We start from the raw sequence: 26633 nt of genomic DNA, 5'->3' as shown, positions 1-26633 counted from the left end.
CTACATCACAGCTCTGCAGTTACACCATGGCCTCCAGCTCTTCTTGTTTGTTGCCCAAGCTGCGTGCATTGGTATACATGCACCTCATCTGGGCAACTGACTTCACCCCTAACTCAGCCTTGCAATTCTTGAGCCTGTTTCCGTATAGCTCAGCTGGTTCCCCTTCCCCCTTCAAACCTAGTTTAAAGCTCTCTCAATGAGGTCTACCAGTTCATGAGCTAAAAACCTTTTGCCCTTAACAGAGAGGTGTACCCCATCTGGTTTCAGCAGAGAAGATGCTGTAAAAATTTCCCCATGATCAAAGAATCCAAAATTCCGCTGATGACACCAACCCTTAAGCCACTTGTTGATGATGCGGATTCTTCTGTTTCTTTCATCATTTTCCTTCGCCACCAAAGGGACTGAGCAGAACACTACCTGTGCTCCTGCCCTATCAACTACCTGACCCAGTACCCTGAAGTTCTTTCTAATTGCCTTGACACTCCTCTTCTCAATCTCATCACTGCCAGCCTGGAGTATCAGCAGTGGGTAATAATCAGAGGGCTGAATCAGCCCAGGAAGTCTCTCAGTGATATTTTGTACCCGGGCCCCAGGGAGGCAACAGACTTCCCTGTGGGATGGGTCTGGTCGACATATGGGGCCCTCAGTTCCCTTCAGGAGGGAATCACCTACTACGATTACCCTTCTTTTCTTCTTGATGCTAGAGGTAGTGATCCGTCTTGCAGATGAATCATAATTGGGGGGTTCACTGGGCAGGCAATTCTCTCCTAAATCATCTAGTTGGGTCTCTCTGTCCAGGATCTCATACCTATTCTGAAGTGGTACTTGGCTGGATGATGGGGAGGGGGAGGACTTTTTGCTATTACCTCCCCGAATGGGGACCCGTTTCCACTCCTCTTCATCATTCCTATAGGTATGTTTTTATTCAGCCTGACACATGGGAATATCTCCACAAAGATGTGTACCCCTGTACACTCACGTTTTCTTTTATTCCCTAGAATGTTACATATGCATCAAGTTTCACAATAGATCATTTCTTGGCTCCCCTCCCTCTCTTCTTCGCATGCTAATGATCTTATCAGCCCTTTGTGCCTGCACAGTTGTCTCTGCAGGTTGTCTCAGGGGTCATAGGGGATGAAATAAAGCTGTCTTCCTCAGGGTTGACTTTCTGACCCCGCTGCCTTGCGCATGCTTACTGATCTTTTGGCCACTGACCAAGCCAGAAGTCCAGATTCATCTGGTTTTAGGGGCTCAAGGAGCCTTGTTATCTCAGTATCCTTGCATATTGTATCCTGTTCTTGATAAACATCCTTCCCCTTGTTACAAATGATCAAATTGGTAGCTAAATTTATAAAAAATTTAACAAAGATTTATTAGATTGTTAACAAAAAAAAAAAAAAATAGAATTTTAAAAGACCACCACAGCTTTGGGCAGTGTCAAACCCGGGTTTCAGCGCTGGGTGAACCAGGATTCGACTGACAGAGTGACAGCATTTTACCAGTGGTTCACCCCCGAGTGCTTCAAGCAGCTAGCTTGTATACAGTTTATTCTGCCTGAGGCAGGGATGACTGAACATTTCTTTGTGTTTCTTCACATGTAGAACTGGATCCATATATGTGCAGGAACAGACAAAGGTAGATCCAGGGGTCCAGACGCATGTCTGAGCATCTAGGCAGAGTCTGTATTCATATGTGGCAGAGCGATGCCAGTTCTTGAGCACAGTAGATGTAATCATCTCAGGTGCAGGTCTTGTGAGTAGCTTAGACATTCCAGCAATCATGGTCCAGGAAGTTTTAGATGCAATCTTCCCAGGTGTAGATGCCAGACAAGTCAGCAATCATGGCCCGGGACAGTCCCATTAATACGTTAACAGACCTGATATTATCTTAACGTTGTCCGGGAACTAGTTGAATAGAAATAAGACTCTGCTCCCAGCCAGAGTGGTCAAAGACATAACATTGGACTTTCACAATATTTTATACATATATAGCATGAATAACCTCTACCATATACTACAATCCCTCCCCATTTATTTCACCAATTTAATTCATGCTCAAAATTGTTAGATTTTTAATTACCTATATCTACCCTCACCGATAAGGGTTCCCCACAAACAGAATACTCCTTTACACTATTCGGTACTCCCCTGGTGGGATGTCCTGATACACCACATTATTCATTTTTACAGTTGTCTGATTTTCAAATTTAGCCAATACCTCTGCATCATTGCTGGCATACTTTCTTTCTCCCAACCACATGATTTTAGATGCGTTGCCTCTGGAGGCGCCCTCCGAATCCACGGGAACTATTGCACTCTGCATTCCCTTGACCACGGAGTGGATCAGTCTGATAAAGCATGGAATCAGACAAGGGAGGAATAGGATTCCGGCTACTGAACAGAGTACAAGAAACATCACTTTGTTCCACCATGCCCCATCAAATAGTTTGTCCCACCATGAAGATTGTAAGATTGAATTCCATTTTTGGACAGGGACATCAATCTCGATACAACATTCTGATTCATTGAATTTTCCACACACTCCCCCTTCCTCGGCTAGCAAATAGTCTAGAGCTATTCGATTCTGGTACACAAAGGCCCGTACCTGGGTGTACTGCCGACTCAGTAAATCCAGGGCTTTAGAGGTGTGATTTGAAACAATTTCCATGACGGCTTGTAGCCTAATCAATCTGTTCAGTAGATAGATCGGAGTCCTATACCCGTAGCTTCCATCCTGAGCCCATGTGGCCGGCCCATAATAATCAATTATTCGTGCCGCTGGCCATTCTTCCTCCCCCCAGGTTTGTTTACTGCTTATCACTGGTATTATCTTTTTCAGACTCCTCCTCTCCCTCCTCAGGGTCTTGTATAACGGACCCCCCAGCAAATTACTTTTTGTGCTCGGGAGAGTAAAGAAAACTGGTCGGATCATACCTAAAGTGCATGATCCCTTCCACCTGGAGGGTGACTCACTGTATGCCTTTTTTCCACATATTCAGTAAATTCCATCAGGGGCTTTCCATTTGAAATTTATTCTCCCTGGGTCTCCCCAGTATTCCCTCATACCTTCCAAGGATTGGAAATGGTTGGCTCCTGGATTTTTGACCCAACACAATCCCATTCTTTTGTCCCACTCACAATTTGTTTCGTTCTTCTGGCTCCAGTACCCCAAGGGAGGGGCTGGGTGCCAGACCTTGCTTTTCGTGTCTGAGTTCACCGTCAAGGTAGAGGCACACGGAGTGTACCCCACCATTTCGGTGTACTCTCTCCCTTCCCGAATGACACAGATTGTACCAATTACTCTCTGGTCCAAAATCCACCCCTCAGGTCTCTGCGCCAATTTTGAGACCCTCGGATTGTCCCATTTATAAGCTGTTCTGGAGCCAAACTTTCCCCTTTCCAAGGCCATTTTTCCGCAGATTTCAGCCACCCACAAATCCAGCAATTCGACAATCCCAATTCTGTTGCGATTTCCTGCATCAAGTCGATGAACAGGTTTCTATCTGGGGAAGACAATTCCCCATCAGCATATTGTCTTTCCAGTATTTCATATTGTTCACCCAATGTTTTCAGTCGTTCTTGTTCAACCCTCTGTCTCCTCGATTCTGACTCCCTCCGTTTCATTTCCTAAGTTATCTCTCACATTCTTCCCTCAGGATCCTCATTATTTTTGTTTTTCTCAAAGCAAACTACCCTATCATATTGTAGGCACACCCTGTCATAGTTTGTCGGTGCCAGGTCCAATATGAGCCACTTCTCCTGAGACATTCTTTTGGGGCTTGGTATGCCGAGTGTCCCCCGTCCCTTGCGACTGGGACTATCTGGGTGCATTTTTCGCACTCGTCTGTGGAGCTCTCACTTACGCCTTTCCTGGGGACCTCAGTGCTCAGACTCTGTGTCCCGCTCACGACTAGGCTCAAGCCAATCAAGATTCTCACTAGGCATGCTCCTCTGCCTTTGTCTCCACGCCCTGGGGTGCCACCAGTGGTGAGGAAGACCATCTTCGTGGCAGCAGGAGAACTCTTTGGAGAAGACGCCCTCGGACCTAGCAGCATACCTCCTCTTAAAGGCGCCCCACTGCGACACTCTGATTGCATCAGAACTGCACGGGACCCTGATGGATTTCTGGCACTCCACATCCAAGATTTCCTCCTGAGATCTAAGCTTCCCACACACCCCGATTTGAAAAATGCGAAACCACTCCTCAGAATCTAATTCAATGATCCCCAAATTAGTGGCTAAGGTCAGGATACGATCAGTCAATTCAAGCTCCTCCTCTGAACACTGAGTACACAATCCCTTTGGCCTCTGTCCCCTTCTACAATGAATAAAAAAAAACCCCTGACAATATTCACACAAATTCTACAAACGGATAGCATACGCAATCTGACAATATACAACCTATCCGCTTGCTGTTGGTCATTTACGGGGACGTTGGAGTTTGATCTTCGAGTTGCCGGGGAAGAAGTGACCCTCCAACTGGGTGCTTCCTCCTGCTGTTCGGCCTTTTTCACTCTAGACGCATGCATCCAGCCTTTCTCCACCATCCGAATGGCTGTGTCTGTTGTCAGGAGCACAAGAAAAGGACCTTCACAGTGAGGAGAGAGCGGCACCTCTTTCCACACCTTCACAAACACCTTGTCTCCTGGTTGGATTTTGTGAATAGCAAACCCCAGAGTAGCGCTCTGGGCCACTATTCCTTGTTTTCAGAGTTCCTGTAAATTTTTGTCGATTTCAACCCGATATGGTTGAATCTGCCCATCCTCAAACCCGGGGTGTCCCACCGGCATTCCATGTTTATATGGCATTCCATATAACATTTCGAACAGTGAGAGCTCCGTTTCTGAATGAGGCATGGTTCAGATATTAAGCAGTGCCAAAGGCGGACACTTCAGCCAGGACATCTTTGTTTCCAAAATTAATTTAGATCACTGTGCCTTCAAAGTTTGATTCATTCTTTCCACTTGTCCTGAGCTCTGGGGGTGCCACGGAGTGTGGTACTCCCACCGGATGCCTAGTGCATCGGCCATTTGCTTAATAACCTTTGATGTAAAATGCGTTCCCTGATCCAAATCAATGCAATTCACTACCCCATATCGGGGTACAATTTCCTCTAACAATTTTCTGGCCACAGTTTGGGCCATTGCCCGTGAACTGGGGAAGGCTTCTACCCAATGAGTCAATTTATCTACAATTGCCAGTACAAATTTGAACCTTCCCACCTTTGGCAGTTCCGTGAAATCAACCTGAATTCTTTCAAATACACAATGGGGTGGCTCCCCAGGGCAGCCTTTCTGGCCCTTGATTTGTTTACCTTTTGGCAAATCAAACACCCTTGTACCTCTTGTCTTGCCAATTCATAAATTCCCTTGCACCCAAAAAATTTCAGAAATTGTTCCGCCAGGGCTTGTGTCCCCAGTGCGTTTTCTGGTGCAATTTCCGCAGAATTCTTTTGGTAGAGCCCCTGGAAACTAATTCCCTTCCATCAAGTAACCTCCACTTACCTTCTTTCAATTTACCTCCGATCTTTTCATAGCATTCGATCTCCTTTTGGGAGAGCTGAGGGGGGTCGTTAGGGGTCTCCTCCCCTTTGATGTCTGGGGTATTTACCACCATCAGCGCCGCAGTTTTTGCCTCCTGGTCTGCCAAATTGTTCCCCCTGTTCCGGAACTGAATTCCTGTTTGGTGTCCCTTCACATGGACCACTGCAATCTCCTCCGGCCCTCTTAAGGCTTCTAAAATTTTGCTGGATTAACTCCCTGTGCATCAGTTCCTTCCCCCTTGTGTTGATCAGTCCCCTCTCTTCCAGAGTTTTCCCAAACTTGTGAACCACCCCAAAGGCATACATTGAATCTGTGAAAATCATTCCCTTTTCCCCTTTCAGTCCCTTCAATACCCTCAAAACTGCGTACAACTCGCATGCTTGTGCTGACCAGCTCGCACTCAGGGGACCTGCTTCAATCACTTTTCCTGTTTTCTCATCCACAACCGCATATCCCGAATTTCTTTTCCCTTCAACCACCCTGCTCGAACCATCCACAAACCACTTTTCCCCCTCATCGAATTCTTCTTCCTCCAAATCCTCCCTGATCTTGGTTTGCAATTTGACCACCTCCACGCAGTCATGAACCAACTTCTCTGCAGCCTCCCCAAACAGGAACTGCGCAGGATTTTGTGCAGTCGTTGTCCTCAATTCCAAGTCCTGCGAGTGAATCAAAATGGCTTCATACTTTAGCAACCTTGCATCAGTGAGCCATTTGTCTGCTTTCTGCTGTAGTATACCCTGCACATTGTGTGGTTCAAATACTACCAGAGGTGCCCTGAAAGTCACCTTTTTTGCCTTTTCCATTAGCAAAGCCACAGCCACAATCACCTGCAAGCACGTGGGCCAACCCCTGCTGACCAGGTCCAAAAGCTGGGACAAGTACCCCACAGGTTTCCTGACTCCCACTCAGTCCTGCGTCAACACCCCGTGTGCCGTGTGATTGCTAGCATCCACAAACAACTGAAAGGGTTTTCTCACATCAGGGAGGCTCAGCACTGGTGCTGCTGTAAGTGTCTCCTTAATTCCCCTGAATTCTTCCCCATTGTTTTGCATCCATTTAATTTGATCTGTGGTGAGTTTCTCATAAAGAAATTTCACCTTTTCGCTGTAACTTTCAATTCACTGCTGGCAATATCCCAACAACCCCAAAAGCTGCCGGACCTCCCTTTTTGTCTGCAGGGGTGGCAAAGAAATAATCCCTGCCACCCTTTCGGGGTCCAGCTTCTTTTTGCCCTTAGTTAACCAATGTCCCAAGTACCTGACCTTAGGCTCTGTGAACTGTAGATTTGACCTTGAATGCTTCAACCCCCTTTCCCCCAAGAAGTTCAAAAGCTCAATTGTGCTTGCCCTTACCTCTCCCTCCCCCTGACCTGCGACTAACAAATCAACTACATACTCTAGAAGCTTTGTCCCCCCGGTTGGTACAAAATGACTTAAAACCTGTTCAAGTGCCTGTCCAAATAGATTTGGAGAATCCACGAAGCCCTGAGGCAACGAAGTCCACCTGAGTTGCTGCTTCCTGTTCGTCTCCGGGTCTTCCCACTGAAACGCGAAATAATCACAGCTGTCCTCGGCAAGAGGGCAGGTCCAGAAAGTGTCCTTTAAGTCAATTACACTGTACCAAGTGTCCTCAGGAGAGAGAATATTAACCAATGTGTAAGGGTTCGAGACTGTGGGGAACAAGGTCTTAGTCCTTTGGTTCACAGCCCATAAATCCTGCATCAGCCTAAAGCTGCCATCCGTTTTCCTTACTGCCAGAATTGGGGTGTTATGCCTTGACATGCATGGCTCTAGGGTGCCTTTCTTTATTAATTTGTCAATTACTGGTTTCAAGCCCTTCCTCCCTTCCATGGAGAGAGGGTATTTTTTGACCCTTATGGGGTCTTCTGGTCTTATAATTTCAACCCGTATTGGTTCTATGTCCAACCTCCCAGCTTCCCCTGGAACATACCACACCCTCGTGTCTATCTTTTCCTCATCTGGAGCAGTGAGGCTATAAAGCCTTACTTTGAGTCGTGCTTTTTCCACAGCCAACCCCACTCCCAGAGTGGCTATCATATCCCGCCCCAGCAAGTCGAAGTCTGCCCCCTTTGCCAATAATATATTACCACTGTGTTTTCTATTTCCTGTATTTATTTCTACATCTTTTATGATCGGAACCTCAAAGGGATCCCCCTTTGCTCCGGTTACCATCATGGAGTCACTGCTTAGAGTGCACCCCTTTGGTAACTGTAACACCGTCGTCCATTCCGCCCCTGAATCCACCATAAACCACATTTCTTCCTTACAGGGTCCCACTCTTAGTTTTATCAAGGGCTCCCTAGATGTTCCGGACCCCAAGCTGAAAAGCCCCTGACATTCCTAATCCTCCTGGAAAATTGCCTGATCCTTGGCTGTCTTGGGAAAATTTCGTTTGATATGTCCCTTCTGTTTGCAGTAAAAACATTCAAAATCCCGCTTCTGCTCACCCAAGCCCCTCCCCTGAGCCGGACTCAGGTTTTTCCCCGGTGCCTTTTTCGCCGTGTCCTTTCCCCGTTCCTGTTTTTGAGCCTCCCTTACCGCTGCCACGAGAACTTTGGCTTGAATTTTTTTGTTATTCCTCGTCCCGCCGCATGTATACTTTCTGGGCTTCCCGCAATAGTTCTTGCAATCCCAGCTCCTGCCACCCGTCCATTTTCTCTAGTTTTTTTCCAGATATCCTCCCAGGACTTGGCCATGAACTGTGTTTTTAACAATACCATCCCCACCGGGGAGTCAGGGTCCGTTCCTGAGTACATCCTCAGACCCTTTCGGAGTCTCTCTAACCACTCTGTGGGGGTTTCATCCTTCCCCTGACATTCCCGGAGTACCTTACTCATGGTTTGCCCCTTTGGTACCGCCTCCCGGATACCCAAAATAACCATATTCCTTAAATTTATCATCTTTTGCCTCCCTTCTTCTGTCTGAGCCTCCCAAGACGGCTTCTGATTCGGCCAACACTCTTCCCCGGCCCCCCCATTTGGGTTCCGCTTTTCCCAATCCTTGATCATGGCTAACCGGATCATATCTCTCTCCTTGTTCTTAAACAGCGACCTTAAGATCGCTTGGAGATCCTCATAGGTGTATATGCTGGTTCCCAAGAACTCATCCAACCTCTCCGCCACCCCCAAAGGATCATCCATTAATTTTCCCATTTCCTTTTTAAGTGCCCTCACATCACTGGTGTCAATCGGGATATGAACATATCCAATCACCCCCGGAGCCATCGGTACCTCCTGCAAGGGATAGATACCGGGTTTTTTGTGCTCGTCCCCACTTTCCCCTACGGTCGACCTCCTTGCTCTCCGCCTCATTTGGCGCGCCGGGGACAGATGTCCCTAGAGACGCCTACCTTCCTTTCCTTGATTTTCGGGGACGTCTGCGGTAGCAGTTGTGCCTCCGCCGCGTGGCCATGTGGGAGGGCGGATGCCGCTGCCTGCTCCTGCGGCGGTGGCGGAGTGGTCACCTGGGCTTGCAGAGCCCCAGCCTCAAGAGGCATTTCCGGCACCGCTTGTGCCTGCGCTGGATCTGGCTGCTGTGGAGCCACCAGGTAAGGGGGTGAAAGATTTTCCAGTGGTTCCCATTCCTTCCCCGCTTTTGCCGCACACCGGAGAGCTTGCACTTGATATAGACCCGAGCAAGCATGTTTCCACATGTCAGCGTACTCGATTTCCTCCGGGTCCCACGGGCAGCGCCCGGCCACGTGGTCAAACAAAGACTCACAAGTCCATGTTTCAAATGTGCCAAATATTGGCCAGACCACGTACCTTCCAATCTCCCTCCCTCCCCATTTTTCCACACAAAAATGAATAATTTTCTCCTTGGACTTCCCTACCCTCCATGGGTTTTCATCCCAGTGTTCCAGCATCCACCCCAAAGAGCTATCTCTAGGGATTTCTGGTAGGACTCTCTTGGGGACCTGGGAGGGTTATTCCTGATTTTTCTTCTGGTGTTTGCTTTTCCCCAAACCCATTTTCTCAAGGAATGTTGCGATTTTTCTTACCTTTTCTTGTTTCGCTGGGACGTTCGTCACGTGTCCCGTCTCTCTTTCTGATGTCAAGTTTTCCGGCTCGCGAAAAGCCGCCAGCTTGACCAAGCCGGGCAGTTGAACCACTTTGCTGACTCCTGGGCTGTTTTCTTACCTGTTTCCTCCAGTTTACAGAAGGCAAATGAGTTCCTGGAATTTTCCAGGCTTGTCTCTCCCCTCCTGATCCCAAAACATGACTGGTTTTTCCCCCTAGACTCCCCCTGAGCCCCGGGTCTCGTGTGTTCCAAATCAAACCTTGCACTTCCCCCTTGACTGACCACAGCCCTCGTGGACATGTGGAACTTCAGTCTTTGGGGTCCGCTCTCGCTCCGTGACAAAGTCACATCTCACACACGCATCCGGTCACGCTCCTCCCAACCACACAATACTTACAGTTCTTTTTCTTGCCTGGGTCTCTTTGTACATGTTGAATTTTACAGGAAAAAACCTCGGGTCTTGGAAATCTCTCTAGAGCTTTCCAAGTTTCTCCAAGAATTGGGCCCTCCTGTCTCCCTTGGCTGTGCTTTTGGCTTGCAACACGCGGATCCAATTACGGTCCGTGGCTCCAGTTGCAGCTCTTTTGTGAATCTGATTGGTTTTCGGGATCCGATCCCTCTCAGGCAGCTAAACTCAGCGGGGGCACTCCCTGAGTGGGAACGGGGTTCCCGAACCCCAAGTTCAGATCAGGTCAGGGTCACCAAATTGTTATAAATGATCAAATTGGTAGCTAAATTTATAAAAAATTTAACAAAGATTTATTAGATTGTTAACAACAAAAACAAAATAGAATTTTAAAAGACCACCACAGCTTTGGGCAGCGTCGAACCCGGGTTTCGGCGCTGGGTGAACCAGGATTCGACTGACAGAGTGACAGCATTTTACCAGTGGTTCACCCCCGAGTGCTTCAAGCAGCTAGCTTGTATACAGTTTATTCTGCCTGAGGCAGGGATGACTGAACATTTCTTTGTGTTTCTTCACATGTAGAACTGGATCCATATATGTGCAGGAACAGACAAAGGTAGATCCAGGGGTCCAGACGCATGTCTGAGCATCTAGGCAGAGTCTGTATTCATATGTGGCAGAGCGATGCCAGTTCTTGAGCACAGTAGATGTAATCATCTCAGGTGCAGGTCTTGTGAGTAGCTTAGACATTCCAGCAATCATGGTCCAGGAAGTTTTAGATGCAATCTTCCCAGGTGTAGATGCCAGACAAGTCAGCAATCATGGCCCGGGACAGTCCCATTAATACGTTAACAGACCTGATATTATCTTAATGTTGTCCGGGAACTAGTTGAATAGAAATAAGACTCTGCTCCCAGCCAGAGTGGTCACAGACATAACATTGGACTTTCACAATATTTTATACATATATAGCATGAATTATCTCTACCATATACTACGCCCTTATCAGGCATCCTTGCATTCTTTCTTGCTGTTTTGCACGTAGTCCTTTCATTTTTCATGCAACCAAGGATGCAGCAAATATTAAGCAATGTCCATCATTTATGTGCCTATACTTAATAAATACTTTCTAATTTCTGTGATTAATATATATCCTCCAGTTTCTGACCTCATGTTTCAGTCAAGATCCCATTGCAATCCAGCTTCTGCAATTACTGCATGTAATTTGATTTTATTCACTTGTCCCCTGTGTTTACAGTATTTATATTCAGCTACTCTAACAGCTGCTTTTTCATGCACGGTTTGGTAGGTATCCTAATTATGAGCAAGCAGCTTATTCTGACATTGTAGCATCACAATTCTATTTCTCTAAAATACTTTGTTCATACAATAGTGTTTGTTTGGTCTGACGTATGTGATAAGCAGTCAAAACAATCCATCCCCTTCCACCTAAACTCGTAACTTCTTTCCCTTTTACAACAGGCAATTTTTGTAAACATTTAACCACATCAAGACATTCAGCCTCTCCCAATTTTGCATTCCATGATTCACGTGGTCCTGCAGCAACAGACCATTTCCTGGCTATTGAACTATAAGGCATATCTTCCCCTCCTGTAATGTCAAGCAGGGGTTTCTGGTCTTTCTTCTTTTTTGATTTAAACATTTTGTTCAAATCCTGTCGACTACACCATTTTTGTTCTGCCAAATTATGTGATCAGCAAAGGGATCAGAACAAAATGACTTATGACGCTGTTGAGTCAGAGACAGAATGAAAGACTCCAGTCTTCATAAGGTGAATCAGAAGGCCAGATGAATGAAAGTAGCGGGTCCTTTTATATGTGACTTGCTAATGTTATAAATGATCAATCGAAAAGCCAAATTTATCAAAATGCGAAAAAGATTTTATTTTTTTCTGCGACCAAAATACAGTCCTCAAAAAACCCACAGCCAAAGAGGCAGCATTGAGCCCGGGATCGGCACTGGGTGAACCTAGATCCGACCTCTATCACATCAGATCTCCCTCTGTTCACGAGCGCCACTTCTTGCGGGGCTATTTTATACAGTTTTTTATGCCTGAGGCAGAGGAGTCCTGATTTATTTTGTAACTCTGCATATTCAAGACAGTTTCTTTCACTGTGCACAGCTGGACAGTTGTTGCTTCCTGAGCGGTAGCCAGGGTAGCCAGTGTTGATCACATCAGGGGAAGTCGCATATTCAGATGTATTTTTCTGGCGACTTCTGCTATCTCAATTGATGGTACCAGTTGGGTGATGATTGTCCTTGGGCGTCTTCCGATCATCGCGCTGGCCATGTCTATTCATAAGTAAACTGGGTGTTGTTCTTCTGTCGCCTTCAGGAATTTTGAGATTCCGAAGTAGACGTTTGCCTCTGGGCTGCTTGTGGTCAGAGGCTTGTTTGGATTTCACAATCTCATAAAATACATTCTCTTTATAAGCATGAATTATTTCATAACATATATTACACTAAGATAAGACTTAATTGGCAAAATAAACACGGGCAGGAGACCTTTCTTCTTTTTAATGGTGCCCTGGTTTAGGGCAAATTTGTTAAAGAATCTGCAAAGGAGGGCTCCTCCAGAAAGCAAAACCCACACGGCCCCTCCCCTCAACCGGTTCGGGAAAAAATTCCTTGGAGAGAGGTGGAAAGAACCTGTTTATTTCAGGCACAGCACCCCCCAGCACACAAAATGAACAATATCCGATGACACCGCTTTGAGAAAGATGGCAAAATCAGAAAGTCTCTTTCGGGGGGGGTGGTTGCTCTGTTCTCAGTCCCTCCGGCGCTGGGCCAGCCGCTGCAGCCGAACCTTCGGTGTTCCCGGGTCCCAGTCCGGAGCAGGTTCGAGATGGTCACAGGAACAGGAGAGGAGAAACAGTCCAGGAAGCAATGTGGACTGTTTAGCTAGAACTAGCTAATAAGCAGAGGCAGAAAGCAGAGCAGAAGCAAGAGCAGAAAAAGAAAGCAAGCAAAAGCAGCAAGCTGAAGCTGGAAGTGAAAAAACAGCCCTGTGTACCGCTTGTCTCTGTGTCCTGATAAGAGAAACCCAAACAAAACTTCCACTCTTCAGAGCCAGTCTTAAAGGTACAGAACAGATGAATGGGGATACTAGCATCATAGCGTCACCCCAGGACAAATGGCTTTATTAAAAGTGATCATCTCAGGTGGGGAGGACCAACTGGCCCAGGACAAACGGCTTTATTAAAAGTGATCATCTCAGGTAGGGAGGACCAACCGGCCCGTGCTCATGCTGCCACTGCTCCCAGGAGTGACTCAGAGGAGGAGGAAGAGTGCAACTTTGTCCACTGGTCTGAGGGTAGAGCTGGGAGTTCCGTCCTCACGAGAGCATCGGGAAATTCCCTTGGTTTTTAGAATCAGCATTCAAGGTCCTCTGTCTAGCAGACATCTTTTTTAGGTTAGGGTGAGGGGTAAAAAGGTCTTGGCGGATACTGGATTCTGTTCTTTCACATCTAGACATTGCTTTGATTCATCAAATTTGTGTTGGCTCGTTGTTTTAGGGGTTTTTGGCTAGGTTTGGTGAGGGGTCCCTCCCGTTGCATGCTGGACCCGATGTCATTTGCATGCTGACTCGATGTCCCTTCCCCTTCACCGTCCGGGTGCCATCTTCCAGGAAGCAGCAGGGCGACGCCCGGCTAAGGGAGCCGGCCAGCACCTGCCCCCGCGGGACACGGCGACCCGGGCCAGTAGCCCCGGCACGGCCGAGACCCGCGCCGAGGCGGGAGGAGCGCCCCTCCCGCTCCCCGGGGCGGATCCCCACCCCGGGGGCACCACCCGTGGGGCTCCCCGGCACGGCCAGGACCCGCACTGAGGAGGAGCGCCCCCCCCCCCCGCTCCCCGGGGTCACCCCCGGCATGGGCGGGCCCGCACCGAAAGGTGGCGGTGGGGCCCCGCCGGGGCAGCGGCGGGCTGGCTCGAGGTACTATTAAAAAGGAAACTGTTAACAGGAGATTACAACATGAAATTATTAACAATAAATAGTTAGAACTCCAACTTGGCAGCAATTGGTTTAACTTGTGAACTCTGCAACCTTAAAAAAATGGGCAGATTTTTCTACTCATAACAATTGGTCTCAAAGTAAAAATGCAGCTGGCTACTCTCTTAGCTGGGGGTGGGTGGAGTTTTGTCGGAAAGGACTGAGACTTCGGCTGAGGGGTGTGGGGCTAGGCTCGGGTCCTCGCTCGCTCTCTTGCTCTCGGATCGGAGGAGAATGGTCGAATTGCCGCTACCGCAGGGAGAATTCGCTGCCACTGTGGAGTTCAGCTCCTGTACTGCTTCTTCCTTACGGTGGGTGAGCCTTTGCTTGTAATAGCGGACATTGAACTGGGACCTTATTAACATCCGGTCGTAGTAGAAAGGACCCTCGTCATCTAATCGGATGCCTCAGGGGAAAAAAAACTGGGACCCCAAACTCCTCCCCCTTCCCTGAGGGCGCGTCTCCCGGCTATGTGCCGCAGCTGCTTGCAGACACCTGGCTGCCGCTGCCCAGCCCCATTGTTTTCTGCTGCTGTCTTGTACTTTTTCTCTACATTTTAACCTAGCACCCTGTGCCTGCCAGGACACCCCGCGACTGCTGCTACGGCTGCGGAGTTTCTGCTACATTTTGTTTGCTACCCTGGATGTGCCTGCGTCTGCCATTCCAGCTGCCGCTCAGAGGTTCCTGTAACAGCCCATTCTGCCATCCAGAGGGGCACTGAGAACGGCTGCCCCTGGGGGTTTGTAAAAGAAGCCCCTTTTCCATCTCTTCTGCCAGCTCGCCCATCATTACCCACATGCAGAAAGGCAGTTGACCGTGCATCACAGTACCCCCTGCAGCCACGGGAGAATCATTGCACCTGCCCCACCTGGCCAGAAGCCAACAGCGCCCCTGCCAGCTGTGACCATACCTACACCAAAGGGGAAAGTTCTTGGCAGCCATGAGAAAGCTGTTGTTTGGTTTCTGGTTTTCTTTGTTGTTGCTGCCGTTGTGGTTGTTTGGTTGCCTTGTTATACATACTAGTAAAGAAGTGTTATTCTTTTTCCCATATCTTTGCCTGAAAGCCTCTTAATTTCAAAGTTATAGTAATTTGGAGGGAAGGAGGTTCCCACCTTCCTTGGCAGACACCTGTCTTTCGAACTAAGACAAAAGGGATTTCACCTTTATATTGTTACTTGTATAAAGGTACATGATCAGATGTTTATTTTGGAACTTTGTGGTCTGACATACCCATCTGCTGGCCAGGCACCTGGGCATGTCAATCATGAAGCCCCTGTTTTCCTAAAATTGCATGTGTTGTTTTGAAAAGGTACATATGTTTAAAGGTTCACACAGTGGTCAACTTTGGTTCAGGCTCCACATAGGGCCTACCACATCACCTCCTGTGCATGGTATGAGGTGGTATAGAATAAACCCAGGGTCCTGGCCTTAACCCATCTGGCTGCTGCAAAAATTAACTCTTTCCTGGCCAGAATCAGGACACTCCTTCAAAGCAAAAGTGGTCATGGTACTTAGGTTTCTTGTTTCTTTGTTCCTCTTTAGTTTTTACTTTCTCAACTCCCATTAGTGAAAAATGGAGTAGAAAATAAATAATTTTTGTAAAGTTTAATAAGAGATTAAGTAAGCAACAAAAAAAAAAATCCGGCGCTGGGGTGCTCCTGGCCAACAGCCAAAGAACACTGCTGATTGCTGATGTATATGGACAGTGTTCTCTTTATAGGTTACATCACTGAGATACATGAGTATTCGTGTGTTTCATTCATTATTCAAACATTCTTTCAAACTTTCTGATGTTTTGGGAACTCCTTTGCTTAGCTTCTTTACACTCTGGCTTATCTGCATGACATCCTGTGTGTCAGGTCAATATATTTTATTTCTTCTTGTGTCTCTATCCTGCTGTTTCACATCCTCTGATAAGGATTTAGTATGTCCTCCTTAAATTTAACATGGTATTCTCTAATTGTCCTCCAGTGCTCTGGTTTGTGTCAGGGTTATCTTATCACTTGGACAGGTTGGCCAGTGGATGGCTTTACACTGTTCTTCTTGGTTACACAAAAGCCTTTTTTACATCTTATGTTTTGCTAAGATCTATATCACAATACATCAATCACACTAGTATTTCCATAAGTGATACATAGATATTATATTCATTACACTACTATTTCTATGAGCAACGCAGTGCATGCTTAAGCTATTATTATATTATATTATATTACTAAAAAGAGTTATAATTGATACTATTTCTAAATACTTATAATCACTAACAACATACATAAGCTAATACATAAATGCGAAAGCCAATATTATCTGGTAATTTTTCACACATTTGATTGCCCTTTCCACTCCTTGTTCCTGCAGTCTCAAGCCTGACAATTCCTGAAACTTTTACTAGAAAAATTATGAATGAGGGAAGTTGAAAATTCTTTAATGAAAATGAATATGGAACATTGCAATGTATTTATGGATTTTAATTGTAATTTTGTGTGTGTGCTTTATTTCATGTCCATTTTTGTACTTTGGATTCCTCCTCTCATTTTCTTCCAACAAAACTGAGACAGACATGAAGATAAAAATACTCATTAGTTTGTCTAATAAGTATATTTCATCCTTTTAATTTAATTGTTCAGTCTTCAGGTATAATTTACATTTTGTGTTTTGCTTTCATTTTTGCCATGTTTTATAACAGGAACAGGCTTCCTGGGTGTGTCAGTGTGATGACAATATGGTTCAAAAACTAGAAACAGATTTCAAGATGACTCTTCAGCAGCAGAGCACTCTAGAGCAGTGGGCGGCCTGGCTTGATAATGTAATGGTGCAAGCATTGAAACCATATGAAGGAAGACCCAGCTTTCCTAAAGCAGCACGTCAATTTCTTTTAAAATGGTCTTTCTACAGGTAGTCTTCTAAATTATTTTAGCTATTTTATTATTTGCTCAATAGTATGCCATAATAATGTTGAAAAAAGTTATATCAGACAATAGTTCCCAAGAAATGTAGAGCTTTTCCCCCACCTCCCAAAAGATCGGTGTTCTTAACATTAAACACAGTGATATGTGCAACTCAGCAGCAGATGAAATTATTCTTGTATATTGTTTTATAGACCTCGTGCAAGTGTAATGAAGTTAGAATTTTATCCTGATTTGGAAACATGCTATGAAATATTTTGGATTGAATAGCTATACAATTTTAAAGCCAATGTTTTACTATTAGTTATTAAAATACCATGGGTTCTATTTTTATTACGTAGGGACAATTTTTTTTTTAATTGTGTAAAATAACAAGACAAATGTTCTATGTCGTCTGCTACTGTATCAATTATCATAGTAAAGCTATTTTTATTCAAAATGGTGCATGATAGCATCTACTTTGTGAGAGTATCATATGGATGTTTTCATCCACAATCTGCATTTTTCTATTATAAGGTATACACAAACTTCTCTAAATTTTACAAGTTTAAAAATCATACTAATTAAAAACTTTGAACTAGGAATGGGAGCATAACAGACACAGTATTTTGAAAGACCACTTTGTTTGAAATTAAATGACTTTAATACAATTTTGCTACTTAAAATTTTAAGAACTTACTTTTGCTAAGTTCAGTTTTTACACGTGCTCACATATTAGTAATTGTGCATACACCAAAAAACCCCTTCCTGCCTTTTTGAAAATTTAGCTTCTAGTTGTGTAATATGGTCTCTAACCATGCTTTCAAAAAAGGGGAGAGACAAATAATTATTTCACAGACATTTCTTTCTGAAGACATCATAAATCAGATGGTTTTGAATAGCATTACTTTATTATTCTTGAAGTGTATATTCCATATGAATGAATTATTAAAGAATTGTGATATTTATTTCATATTTTCCCCCCATATTTAAATAGCTCAATGGTGATTCGAGATTTAACCTTACGCAGTGCTGCTAGCTTTGGCTCTTTTCATCTGATCCGCTTGCTTTATGATGAGTACATGTTTTACTTAGTCGAACATCGTGTTGCTCAGGCAACAGGAGAAACACCTATCGCAGTTATGGGAGAGGTAAGATAATACACAAGAAAATGGATTGGTGAATTAAGCAATAAATTCAGATATGCATTTTCAGGTTTTTTAACATTTACATGGACCTATAGGATATTTTTTAATAATATTTGTAATCTGTTGTAGATTGAGTTGCAAATACATTGGCATCTTCAAATTTGGGTTATATACCTTCATTCATGTTTCACACAAATGAAATGAAAGTAGCATGGAAGTACTTGCAGGATTGGGACATGGCATGATTTCATGCCTATATTCCAATGTATTTTGTTTAAAATAAACAGAGCAAAGTAGAAATTCAGAAACACCGTGTCTTATATGCGTTTATGGTATTTGCAATCTGAAGTTTTCCTCACTCTTTTTTTTTTCAGTAGCACCCCTAACCATTAATTTTGTGTAAGTTGCTTAAGAATTCACATTATCTTAGGAGTTATCATCAAGGAATTGTACTTTTAAAGTTCTAGAAAATTGATGTGGACATACAATAGATAGTTCACCAGACTGAAGCTCGATGTTTTTATACTTGATGATCATTATATCATGTTTAATTTTACTGATAAGTTGTAAGTCACCTTGCATGACTTGATATATTATTTTTTCCTCAGGATATATTAAAAAGTATAATTAAATATTATAAAAATATGTACATTTTCATAGAGATTGGAAGTCTTGGCTTAATTTGTAGTTTAATTAATCTGACGTAAAAAAGAAATTACTTTCTGATTAGATACTTGAACTCTGCCATTACATTTATAGCAAAGTACTGGAAAAGTATAATATTGCTACATTCTTGTTTTCTTGACATAGTATATGTCAAATGTAATGCTTGTGGTGTACTGTGGGACTTCCTACAATGTTTTGGTGAACTTATGACAGATATTATCTTAGGAGAAAACATGTAATCTAAAGTTTTGAGAGATGAGAGGGGAACAGGGAAGTTGTAAACATTCATTAAATGCATGGCTTCTTGTGTTTCTCTGCATTTACTGACTAGTTGAAATAAAATGGGAAAGACTAAGGCTAGTTTGACAAACACTTGAAGCCATTATGAACTGTCTTTACGGCTGAGAAAAAGTTTCCTTCTCTCCCATCCCCTTAGATTTGTAGATTGATTCTGGTACAAGTACTCAGACAGTCCTGTGGTTAACTGGATCAGAGAATTAATCATGTCTGAAATAATCCCTTGGGCTATTTTTATTGGATTAGGTCTGTCATATTGTTCTTTGCATGGCCATGTGGATGACTTCAAGTGAAAGGATGGGTATGGGAAGGTGAGGAGTGAGTATATATGAGGGAACCTGGAAAGATAGGGCTGCTGCTGCTTATGCTGGTTTAGTGTTCACTGAAGTTTTATCTTTCTGTATTTCTGAAAAGGACTGAGTCAGGTATGTTTAGAAATATATTTATTTAAATATTGTACTCCTTTTATTTGAGATTAACAAATCAAATTATGCTCTGCAGCTTCTCATTTAAGAGAAGGGTAAAGGACTCAGACAAAGAAAGGGAGGAAAGAAGTTTTTTTACTTGTGAGCAGCTTTTCACTTTATTTTTTATAAGTAAACTAGTCAGCATAATATACTGTAATAACCATCAACCCTATTTTCAGTGGTGCCATTTATTTACCCTATGTATAGTTTTGCTACACTATAACTGCCTTAGTGACACACCATTTCAGGATAACTTTTAAGCAAGCTTTTGGTTAAGGTATTGCAGTTTAAAAATGGACACCAGTCATATTTTCCAGCATTCTACATCAGAAATATTTCACTCAAAGCAACAAAGGCCTTAACATAAGTCACCCTAAAAATGCAAATACATATGCTTAAGTTTATATCCTATTGTTTTAATTGCTGACAATATTTTATTTTAATTTCTTTAATATGAACACAAATATAATGGAATGGAAAATGAAATTTTATACTATGGATGTGACTGCAGTCAAATGCATGCACTTTCATACTAGCCACAAGCCATTAGAGCATACTACTGGCTTTTCCATAGATAATCTAAGGTCATGTTTGTGTAGGACTGTGCGCACAATTTTATTGTTTATTTTGCAGTTTGGTGATTTAAATACTCTATCCCCTGGAAATATGGATAAAGGTAAGCACTCCCAAATGTATAATTTTATATAGAACTAACATGTCTATTGGAGCAAAGCAAGTTCTTTTTTTTTTTTTAAATATAGTTAAGCAGAATTGAAAGCTACATCATAATTTAAATTATGTGAATATTACTATTATAGGGGTACAATATGCTATACATGATATATAGTATATTATAAGGACTAGAATACTCTAGGGCCTAAATAGTTAATGTTTTTTAATGTCTAATTTTTACACAAGAAATTTTCAAAATTTAATTGTATATTCTGGTGAGAGAGCTGAAAGGGATGGACAGCTGGAAAAAGGAAGATATGATTGGTTATTACACTTTCCTGTGTTTTCATATTTCATGTTATTTGCAAAATGAAGGCCTTTGTATTCAGATTTTTTCCCTTTGTGCTTTCTTTTCTTTTCTTTTCTTTTCTTTTCGTTTCGTTTCGTTTCATTTCTTTTCTTTTCGTTTTGTTTCGTTTCATTTGCAGATGAGGGCAGTGAAGTTGAAAGTGAACTAGAAGAAGAGATGGATGAAAATGGAGGGCCACAAGCCAAGAGGGAGAAAACAGACTTAAACCAAGCATTTCAGGTGGGCTGCTTGCAGCAGCCAGTGCTTGAGAGTGGAATAGAGCAGAGCCTCCTGAACCCAATTCATAATGAGCACATTGTTACAAATACTCAGACTATCAGACAATGCAGTGCTACTGGAAATACATATACTTCAGTCTAATATTGAAGTGCTCCTTAACTGCATTAGCCTTGTTGATGCTGGACTTAATGGGGGAGATAGGAGAATAGGTCTCAAAGTCGTCTTATCAAATTTTGGCTGTGCTGAACATTACCTTTTATTGGATTGTGAAATAAAATGGGTGTATGCATTTTGCCAGATGTTTAAAAATATTGTAAGCAAAATAATTTTACATTGGTTATTCAATATTGAGTTTTCGTAGTTTCAAGTGTCAATGAAGATTTTTGTCAAGCTTTTAATGTTAATGCTTTTGTCCTCTTAAAATTAAAATAACTTATTTTTTTCATAGTTTAAATATATTTTAATGCTAATTATTTCTCATAATGATTTCATATACATAGATTTTTAATTAGATGCAAAATATGAAAAGAAATACTTTCTTTGACATACTGGTTGCATGCTCATTTGCAGTAGATGCATCAAATCTGTTATAAAAGGTGCTTTTCATTGAACACAACTAGAAGACACTATTTTCATGAAAGTGTGAGCATTCAGGGGGTATTTTTATCATAATGTTGGAGGGTTGGGAAGATCTAGTTTTCTTTCTGTAAGGAAGAAGTGTTTTCACTGCATTTACAAATGCAGAATAAGTGATAAAATTGTAACAATGTGGTAATGTGTACACTGTAGGCACACCTAATTATCTAATCACATGTAAATAATCTAAGCTTCCTTTAAAATCAACAGCTCTGGATTATATTTGCATACCAATTCCTCTGGTTTTGGAGACTACTGATTCTATTTTGAGACCACTGCACAGATATGTCTGGTTGTCAAATGGTACTGTAGTTAATAGAAACTAAACCACAATAGAAGTAACTTGATTTTTTTTAAGTGTACGTGCTACTTATGTTGAACTGGACATATAGGGAAACATTCCTTTTGGATGACTTTCTTCTATTCTAGGCCTGTTCCTACTATTTTAATTAGCTGCTTTCAAAAATGATAATTTATAGAATGTAAGAAATGTAGCAACCTGCATAGTTTTCTTTTTAAAATGTGTCTCCTGATTAATAAAGTGAATTTAATTTTTTACAAAAACTTATTAAGGTAGTGTAACTGGCACGCCTCCCTTGTACTTATTCCCAATTGCATTAAATTTTAATAGGTAGCTAGATGGATCATTGCTATTTAAGAATGTACATCAGGGATCATTGTACCTCGGCTATTACATGGTGCCTTAAACAGAACTGAAACTAAGATTTAGTATTTTTTGTTATTTTTAATAACTCTTAACATTTATTCAACAAGGTGTGCCTGTCACTTTCAAATTTCCTAAGTATTAGGGGCAGGTTGCATAGTCTTCAAAGAAATAAAGAGGGTTTTATTATTAAGTGATATTTATATCCCTCCTAAAACTGATACTAAAAATATTTTTTCTTGTTTCTAGTTGAATTTCACTTCATTACAAATAAAATTTGCTTGGGAACTTGAAAAGCAAAACTAGCTTTAATGCCAACTTCAAATCTTGTTAAAGTAAATGCACCATAGTCATAAGCATGGTTATATTGTTTAAACTCTTGTCAGATTTTAATTTTAAAAATTGAGACTAAATAAATAAGCAGGTACATAATGCAGCACATATTTTCAATTTGCATACGTGGTAGGGTGTCAGTCTGATGCTAGGTTTTAATGGTTATATTTTATAGTGATAGTTTATACAGTCCATATTAATTGATGTTAAACATTTATTATATTTTCTGATTATTTTAAGCATTTTCATGATTTTTAAAGCAGACATAAATTTACTAGGCTAAAATGTTGAATATAATTAAATAAAAGCAAAAAAGTGAAAGAAAGAATAACAAAAGTAATTTTATAGAAAGGACTGCATTAAAAATGAAGGGAGTCTCTTGTTTTATCTAGTGTGACTGTGGATTAAAATTTTTTTAAAGTCATATATACCAAATGGGTAAACAGCATGTGACATGAACAGTGTATTTTTAGCAAAGAAATTTGTTGCTAGAGCTTTCAGATTAATCAAGAATGGTTATAGCTCAGCTGAGAGGGTTTAATACTTTTTGGGGTACAAAATTATTTGTACATTTCTTAGCAAAATTTGGAGGCAAACCCATCCTGCTCCATTCTATGTAGGCACAATTCCTACTTATGTCTGTAGATGTTTTTTGTCTCAGCAAAAAGTGCAAATGAGGTTTGTATTAATTTCTCTCTAAATTCACCTGTGCACTGAATCCTCATAGGTTGTGTTCTCCCAAATATCACTGCATCCTGGGTTTTTTCCCTTAGAAATCAGCACCTTTCACCAAAAATCCTAAAAACTAACCTATGATATTTGCTCCCTTTTATTTTGCATTATAATATTTTAAAAAATAAAATATAGTTGAATACTCAGCATTTTTCATTCTTAACATAGGGTGCCCTATGCTGTACTGATGGTCCCTATTGCCTGGTTTCAAATTTTGTGTTGACAAACTTTAAATATTTTTTATTGGTAGAATGTTGGATTTATTGTTGCTGAAAGAAAAGTATGGTTGTAACATGTAAATCTAGATTGCTAAGAAGAGGTGGGACCTGAACATCTTCTGAACAGTTAATCACTGTTCATGTAGTGCAAAAAGAAAACAAAATATATGCATACAAAGATAGAATGCATATCATGGATTCTAATAGAAGTTGTCAAAACAAATTTAAATTATTCCTTATTCATATAACTGAATTAAGTTTGTATATCTATGCTTATCAACTGATTATTCTCTCAAATTTTAAAGTAATATTTTCCCCACTTTAACAATTATTTGACAGAATTAAGTTGCTGTAAGCTGCTGTGCTTTGCTTTTAAATTTACTGCAATTTAAATCAAACATACGCGCACGAAACAATTTAAATGCTTTTGATATTTGTTAATACATGGGTATTGTTAATGATTTGAGCACAGAAATATGGATACCTCAGTCCAAATTATGTAGTGTGTAGCATGTGGCTGAATTGCCACTCTGAAGCTTGCTTAACTCTTTTAGAGCTCTAAAGAGCTGTAGCAAGCATCTACTATCTAGACATTACAAGATAAGGGTTCACATAATTTGTGGATTTTACCCAATCTTGATGTGAAATTAAAAAATTATTTTAGAGTCACTTCCCCCATTGGCACAAATTACTTAGTAAACAGTGTGGTGGAATGGGAATGGGTATTGTTGAATTACTTTGTCAAAACATGGGGCCCAATTTTCACAAGTTTAAATATATGAAAACTTACATTTTCATATTTCTCATTGTAAATCAGTTTTTTTAAAGCTCCCTCTTTTCAGTTATCTGCTTCTGTGTTTTATTAGTATACTGTAGCATGCTTTGTGCATCTTTTTTTTTTTTAATGTTCCGTTAAAAAAAAATGGATAGTACTCTTTAAATTGTTTACTTGCCAAATTATGATGTACAGCATTTCTGCCTTTAGTTCAAAAATGTGTAAAATATTGTGCTTGTGTACTGTCGCTGAGGAATCTATAGCTTTATAAAACATTTCAGTTAAAACTGAAGCATTTTTAAATGTCTGAAATACTGCTTCTGTTCAAAATATTTTCCACGGGGGAAGACCTGACCTGATATATTTGTGGTTCTCACCAAATGATATCATCATTGTTTAGAAATACATTTATATTAGTTAGCACTACATTGCAATCTAGCTTACTTTACAGAGTGGTTTTACAAAATGAAATAACCTTTTATAGTCATGGAAAAAAAAGGTGAAAAAGTAACTTTTTAAATTATGTAAGTATTTTTTGTACTTTGTGACAGTTATTTCAGAGTTTAAAACATTCTTTTGACAGATCAGTATAGATTTCTGAAAATTACATCCTCATCTGTAGAAAAAGAAAACTATCATGTCTATGGTTTAAAAATAGGTCAATAAATGGTATTCTAGTATCTTTGCTACTTTGGTGATTAAAAAAATAAAAAAACAGGAATAGAAGAATAAATACAAAGTACTTACTTAGTTTTAGCCTTAGAAAATTAATTTAATGTAATGCCTTGCATTAACCCTTTGAGCATTGTGAGGATACACTTTTTAGGTAATTTAATTAGACCACTGAAAATATTCTATATATTTAAGTAACTGATTGTCCTGCAGATTTTTTTTTAATTTCTAAATTAAATATTTGCATGGTAGACAGAAATGTTTCTGCTTCAAAAGGCTTAATAGATTTAGGTGAAATTATTCACTGCCACCAATATGTGCTGTATGGTGCAAAACTATTTCTGCTATTTTATTTTCACAATTGCATAAATATCTGAAGAAATAAAATATTTGACTCTACAGTCATAGGTTGTTTACTTTAAGCTCTCTTTACAATATGGAGGTTTAGAAAAAACATTTGTTCTCTTTTGGAAATATCTTCAGGCTGATATTAAAATACTTTAATACTGTAAATTAAAATCGTCACAAATAAAACCAAAACTATTTAATTAACAAGAAAATTAATTTTACAGAACCCTTGTTATGTTTGCAATCAAATTTTCAGCAGTCTATCTGATAAATAGACAAAAAGGACATTGTATTCATATTACTTTTAAGTCAGTCACTATGATATGAACTAATGGAAAGACAGTGATACTAGATTCAGCTTCCTCTACAGGGATGCAGTTTGTATGCCTCTTATTGAATGTCAGAATTTAAAAAGAAATAAAAACCAAACCCTAGAAATTGCACCTGCCTTCTGCTGTGTTGAAAAGTCCTTTGTTCTTAAAAGTACTACTCACCAGAACAAGGGAACAAGTTCAGAAGTGAGTAGAGAGTTGTTGAAAATTATAGATAGAAATACCACCTTACTTAGCTTTTCTACTGGTTGATGGCAGAAGCAGTCAACAACAGTAGGTGCAAATGTATTTTATTCAAATCTAGCTGAGTGAAAACAGTCTCATTATATTTAGTGGAATTACGTCACTAATATAGTGCAAGTAAGTTGTAAAGATTTCTAGTCAGTTAATGCAAATTCATGCATAATTATAATGCAATACTCAAAGGGGTTTAATTTAACAATATTTTATTCATAATTTACTGTAAATGCTCCCCAGTTTGCCTGCCTTGAATATTGCTGCTAGTGATTCTAAATGTGAGCAACCCTAACTGTAATTTACCCATTTTACTTAAGAAAGAGTAAAAGCCACTTACAAAGTGACTGCCTAGTTTTTGTTTGAGGAAAATGTGCCTCAGTTTGATCATTTAAACTTTCATGATTTATTCTATTTTTTTTCTTTTAAAAAAGAAACTCAGCAATTAAAATGTTGGGACTGGAAGCCCTGAGTAATTAAAGTTTTTGTAAAAATTGTTCTTTACTATAGAGAAAAAAGTCCATAACAAGACTATGAGCATTAAAATGACCCTCACTTAAATCAGAATCAGGGAAAGGCTCTTATGTTCTTAAGTGCTTCCTTGATCATGTTGCAAATGTCTTCAAGAATTTTCAGCACTGGGTGAACTTTAAAATAATAAATATTTGAAAATACTTAAGACTGTAGAGGGACAACCTCTCTTGATTTGGGTCCACCAGGTATATTTATCCATTATCTTTTGACTCGCTGATAAGAGGGTCTTTTTCTTTTAGATTTTGTTATGCAAAGAATACTATAGGGTTCTCAAATGCATTGTTAAAGTGATTGTTCTGTATTTAAACATTAAATATCATATTGGAGTAACTTAATAAACCAATTTAAATGTAAAAAAAATATAATTATGCACCAAAGCAAGTTTCTCATCCTCACTGAAAATTTGGATTTACAGTAATAACCAATGA

General features: G+C 40.9%; 1 protein-coding gene across 2 annotated transcripts in view; it reads left to right on the top strand.

Annotated features, from left to right (window-relative positions):
* LOC135460374 (transcription factor RFX3-like) overlaps positions 1–20875 on the top strand; it is a 222540-nt gene extending 201665 nt beyond the window's left edge. For both annotated transcript variants that reach the window (XM_064737169.1, XM_064737170.1), the window contains 4 exons: positions 16690–16898; positions 17886–18039; positions 20100–20142; positions 20627–20875. In XM_064737169.1, coding sequence (XP_064593239.1) covers positions 16690–16898; positions 17886–18039; positions 20100–20142; positions 20627–20868 — 648 coding nt within the window. In that variant the 3' untranslated portion in view covers positions 20869–20875. The remainder of the gene's footprint in view (positions 1–16689; positions 16899–17885; positions 18040–20099; positions 20143–20626) is intronic.
* The last annotated feature ends 5758 nt before the right edge of the window (positions 20876–26633 follow it).

This window comes from Zonotrichia leucophrys, unplaced genomic scaffold (assembly GCF_028769735.1).
Source record: "Zonotrichia leucophrys gambelii isolate GWCS_2022_RI unplaced genomic scaffold, RI_Zleu_2.0 Scaffold_35_1530144, whole genome shotgun sequence".
NCBI classification, from domain to species: Eukaryota; Metazoa; Chordata; class Aves; order Passeriformes; family Passerellidae; genus Zonotrichia; species Zonotrichia leucophrys.
This window is presented reverse-complemented; position numbering and strand designations above follow the sequence as displayed.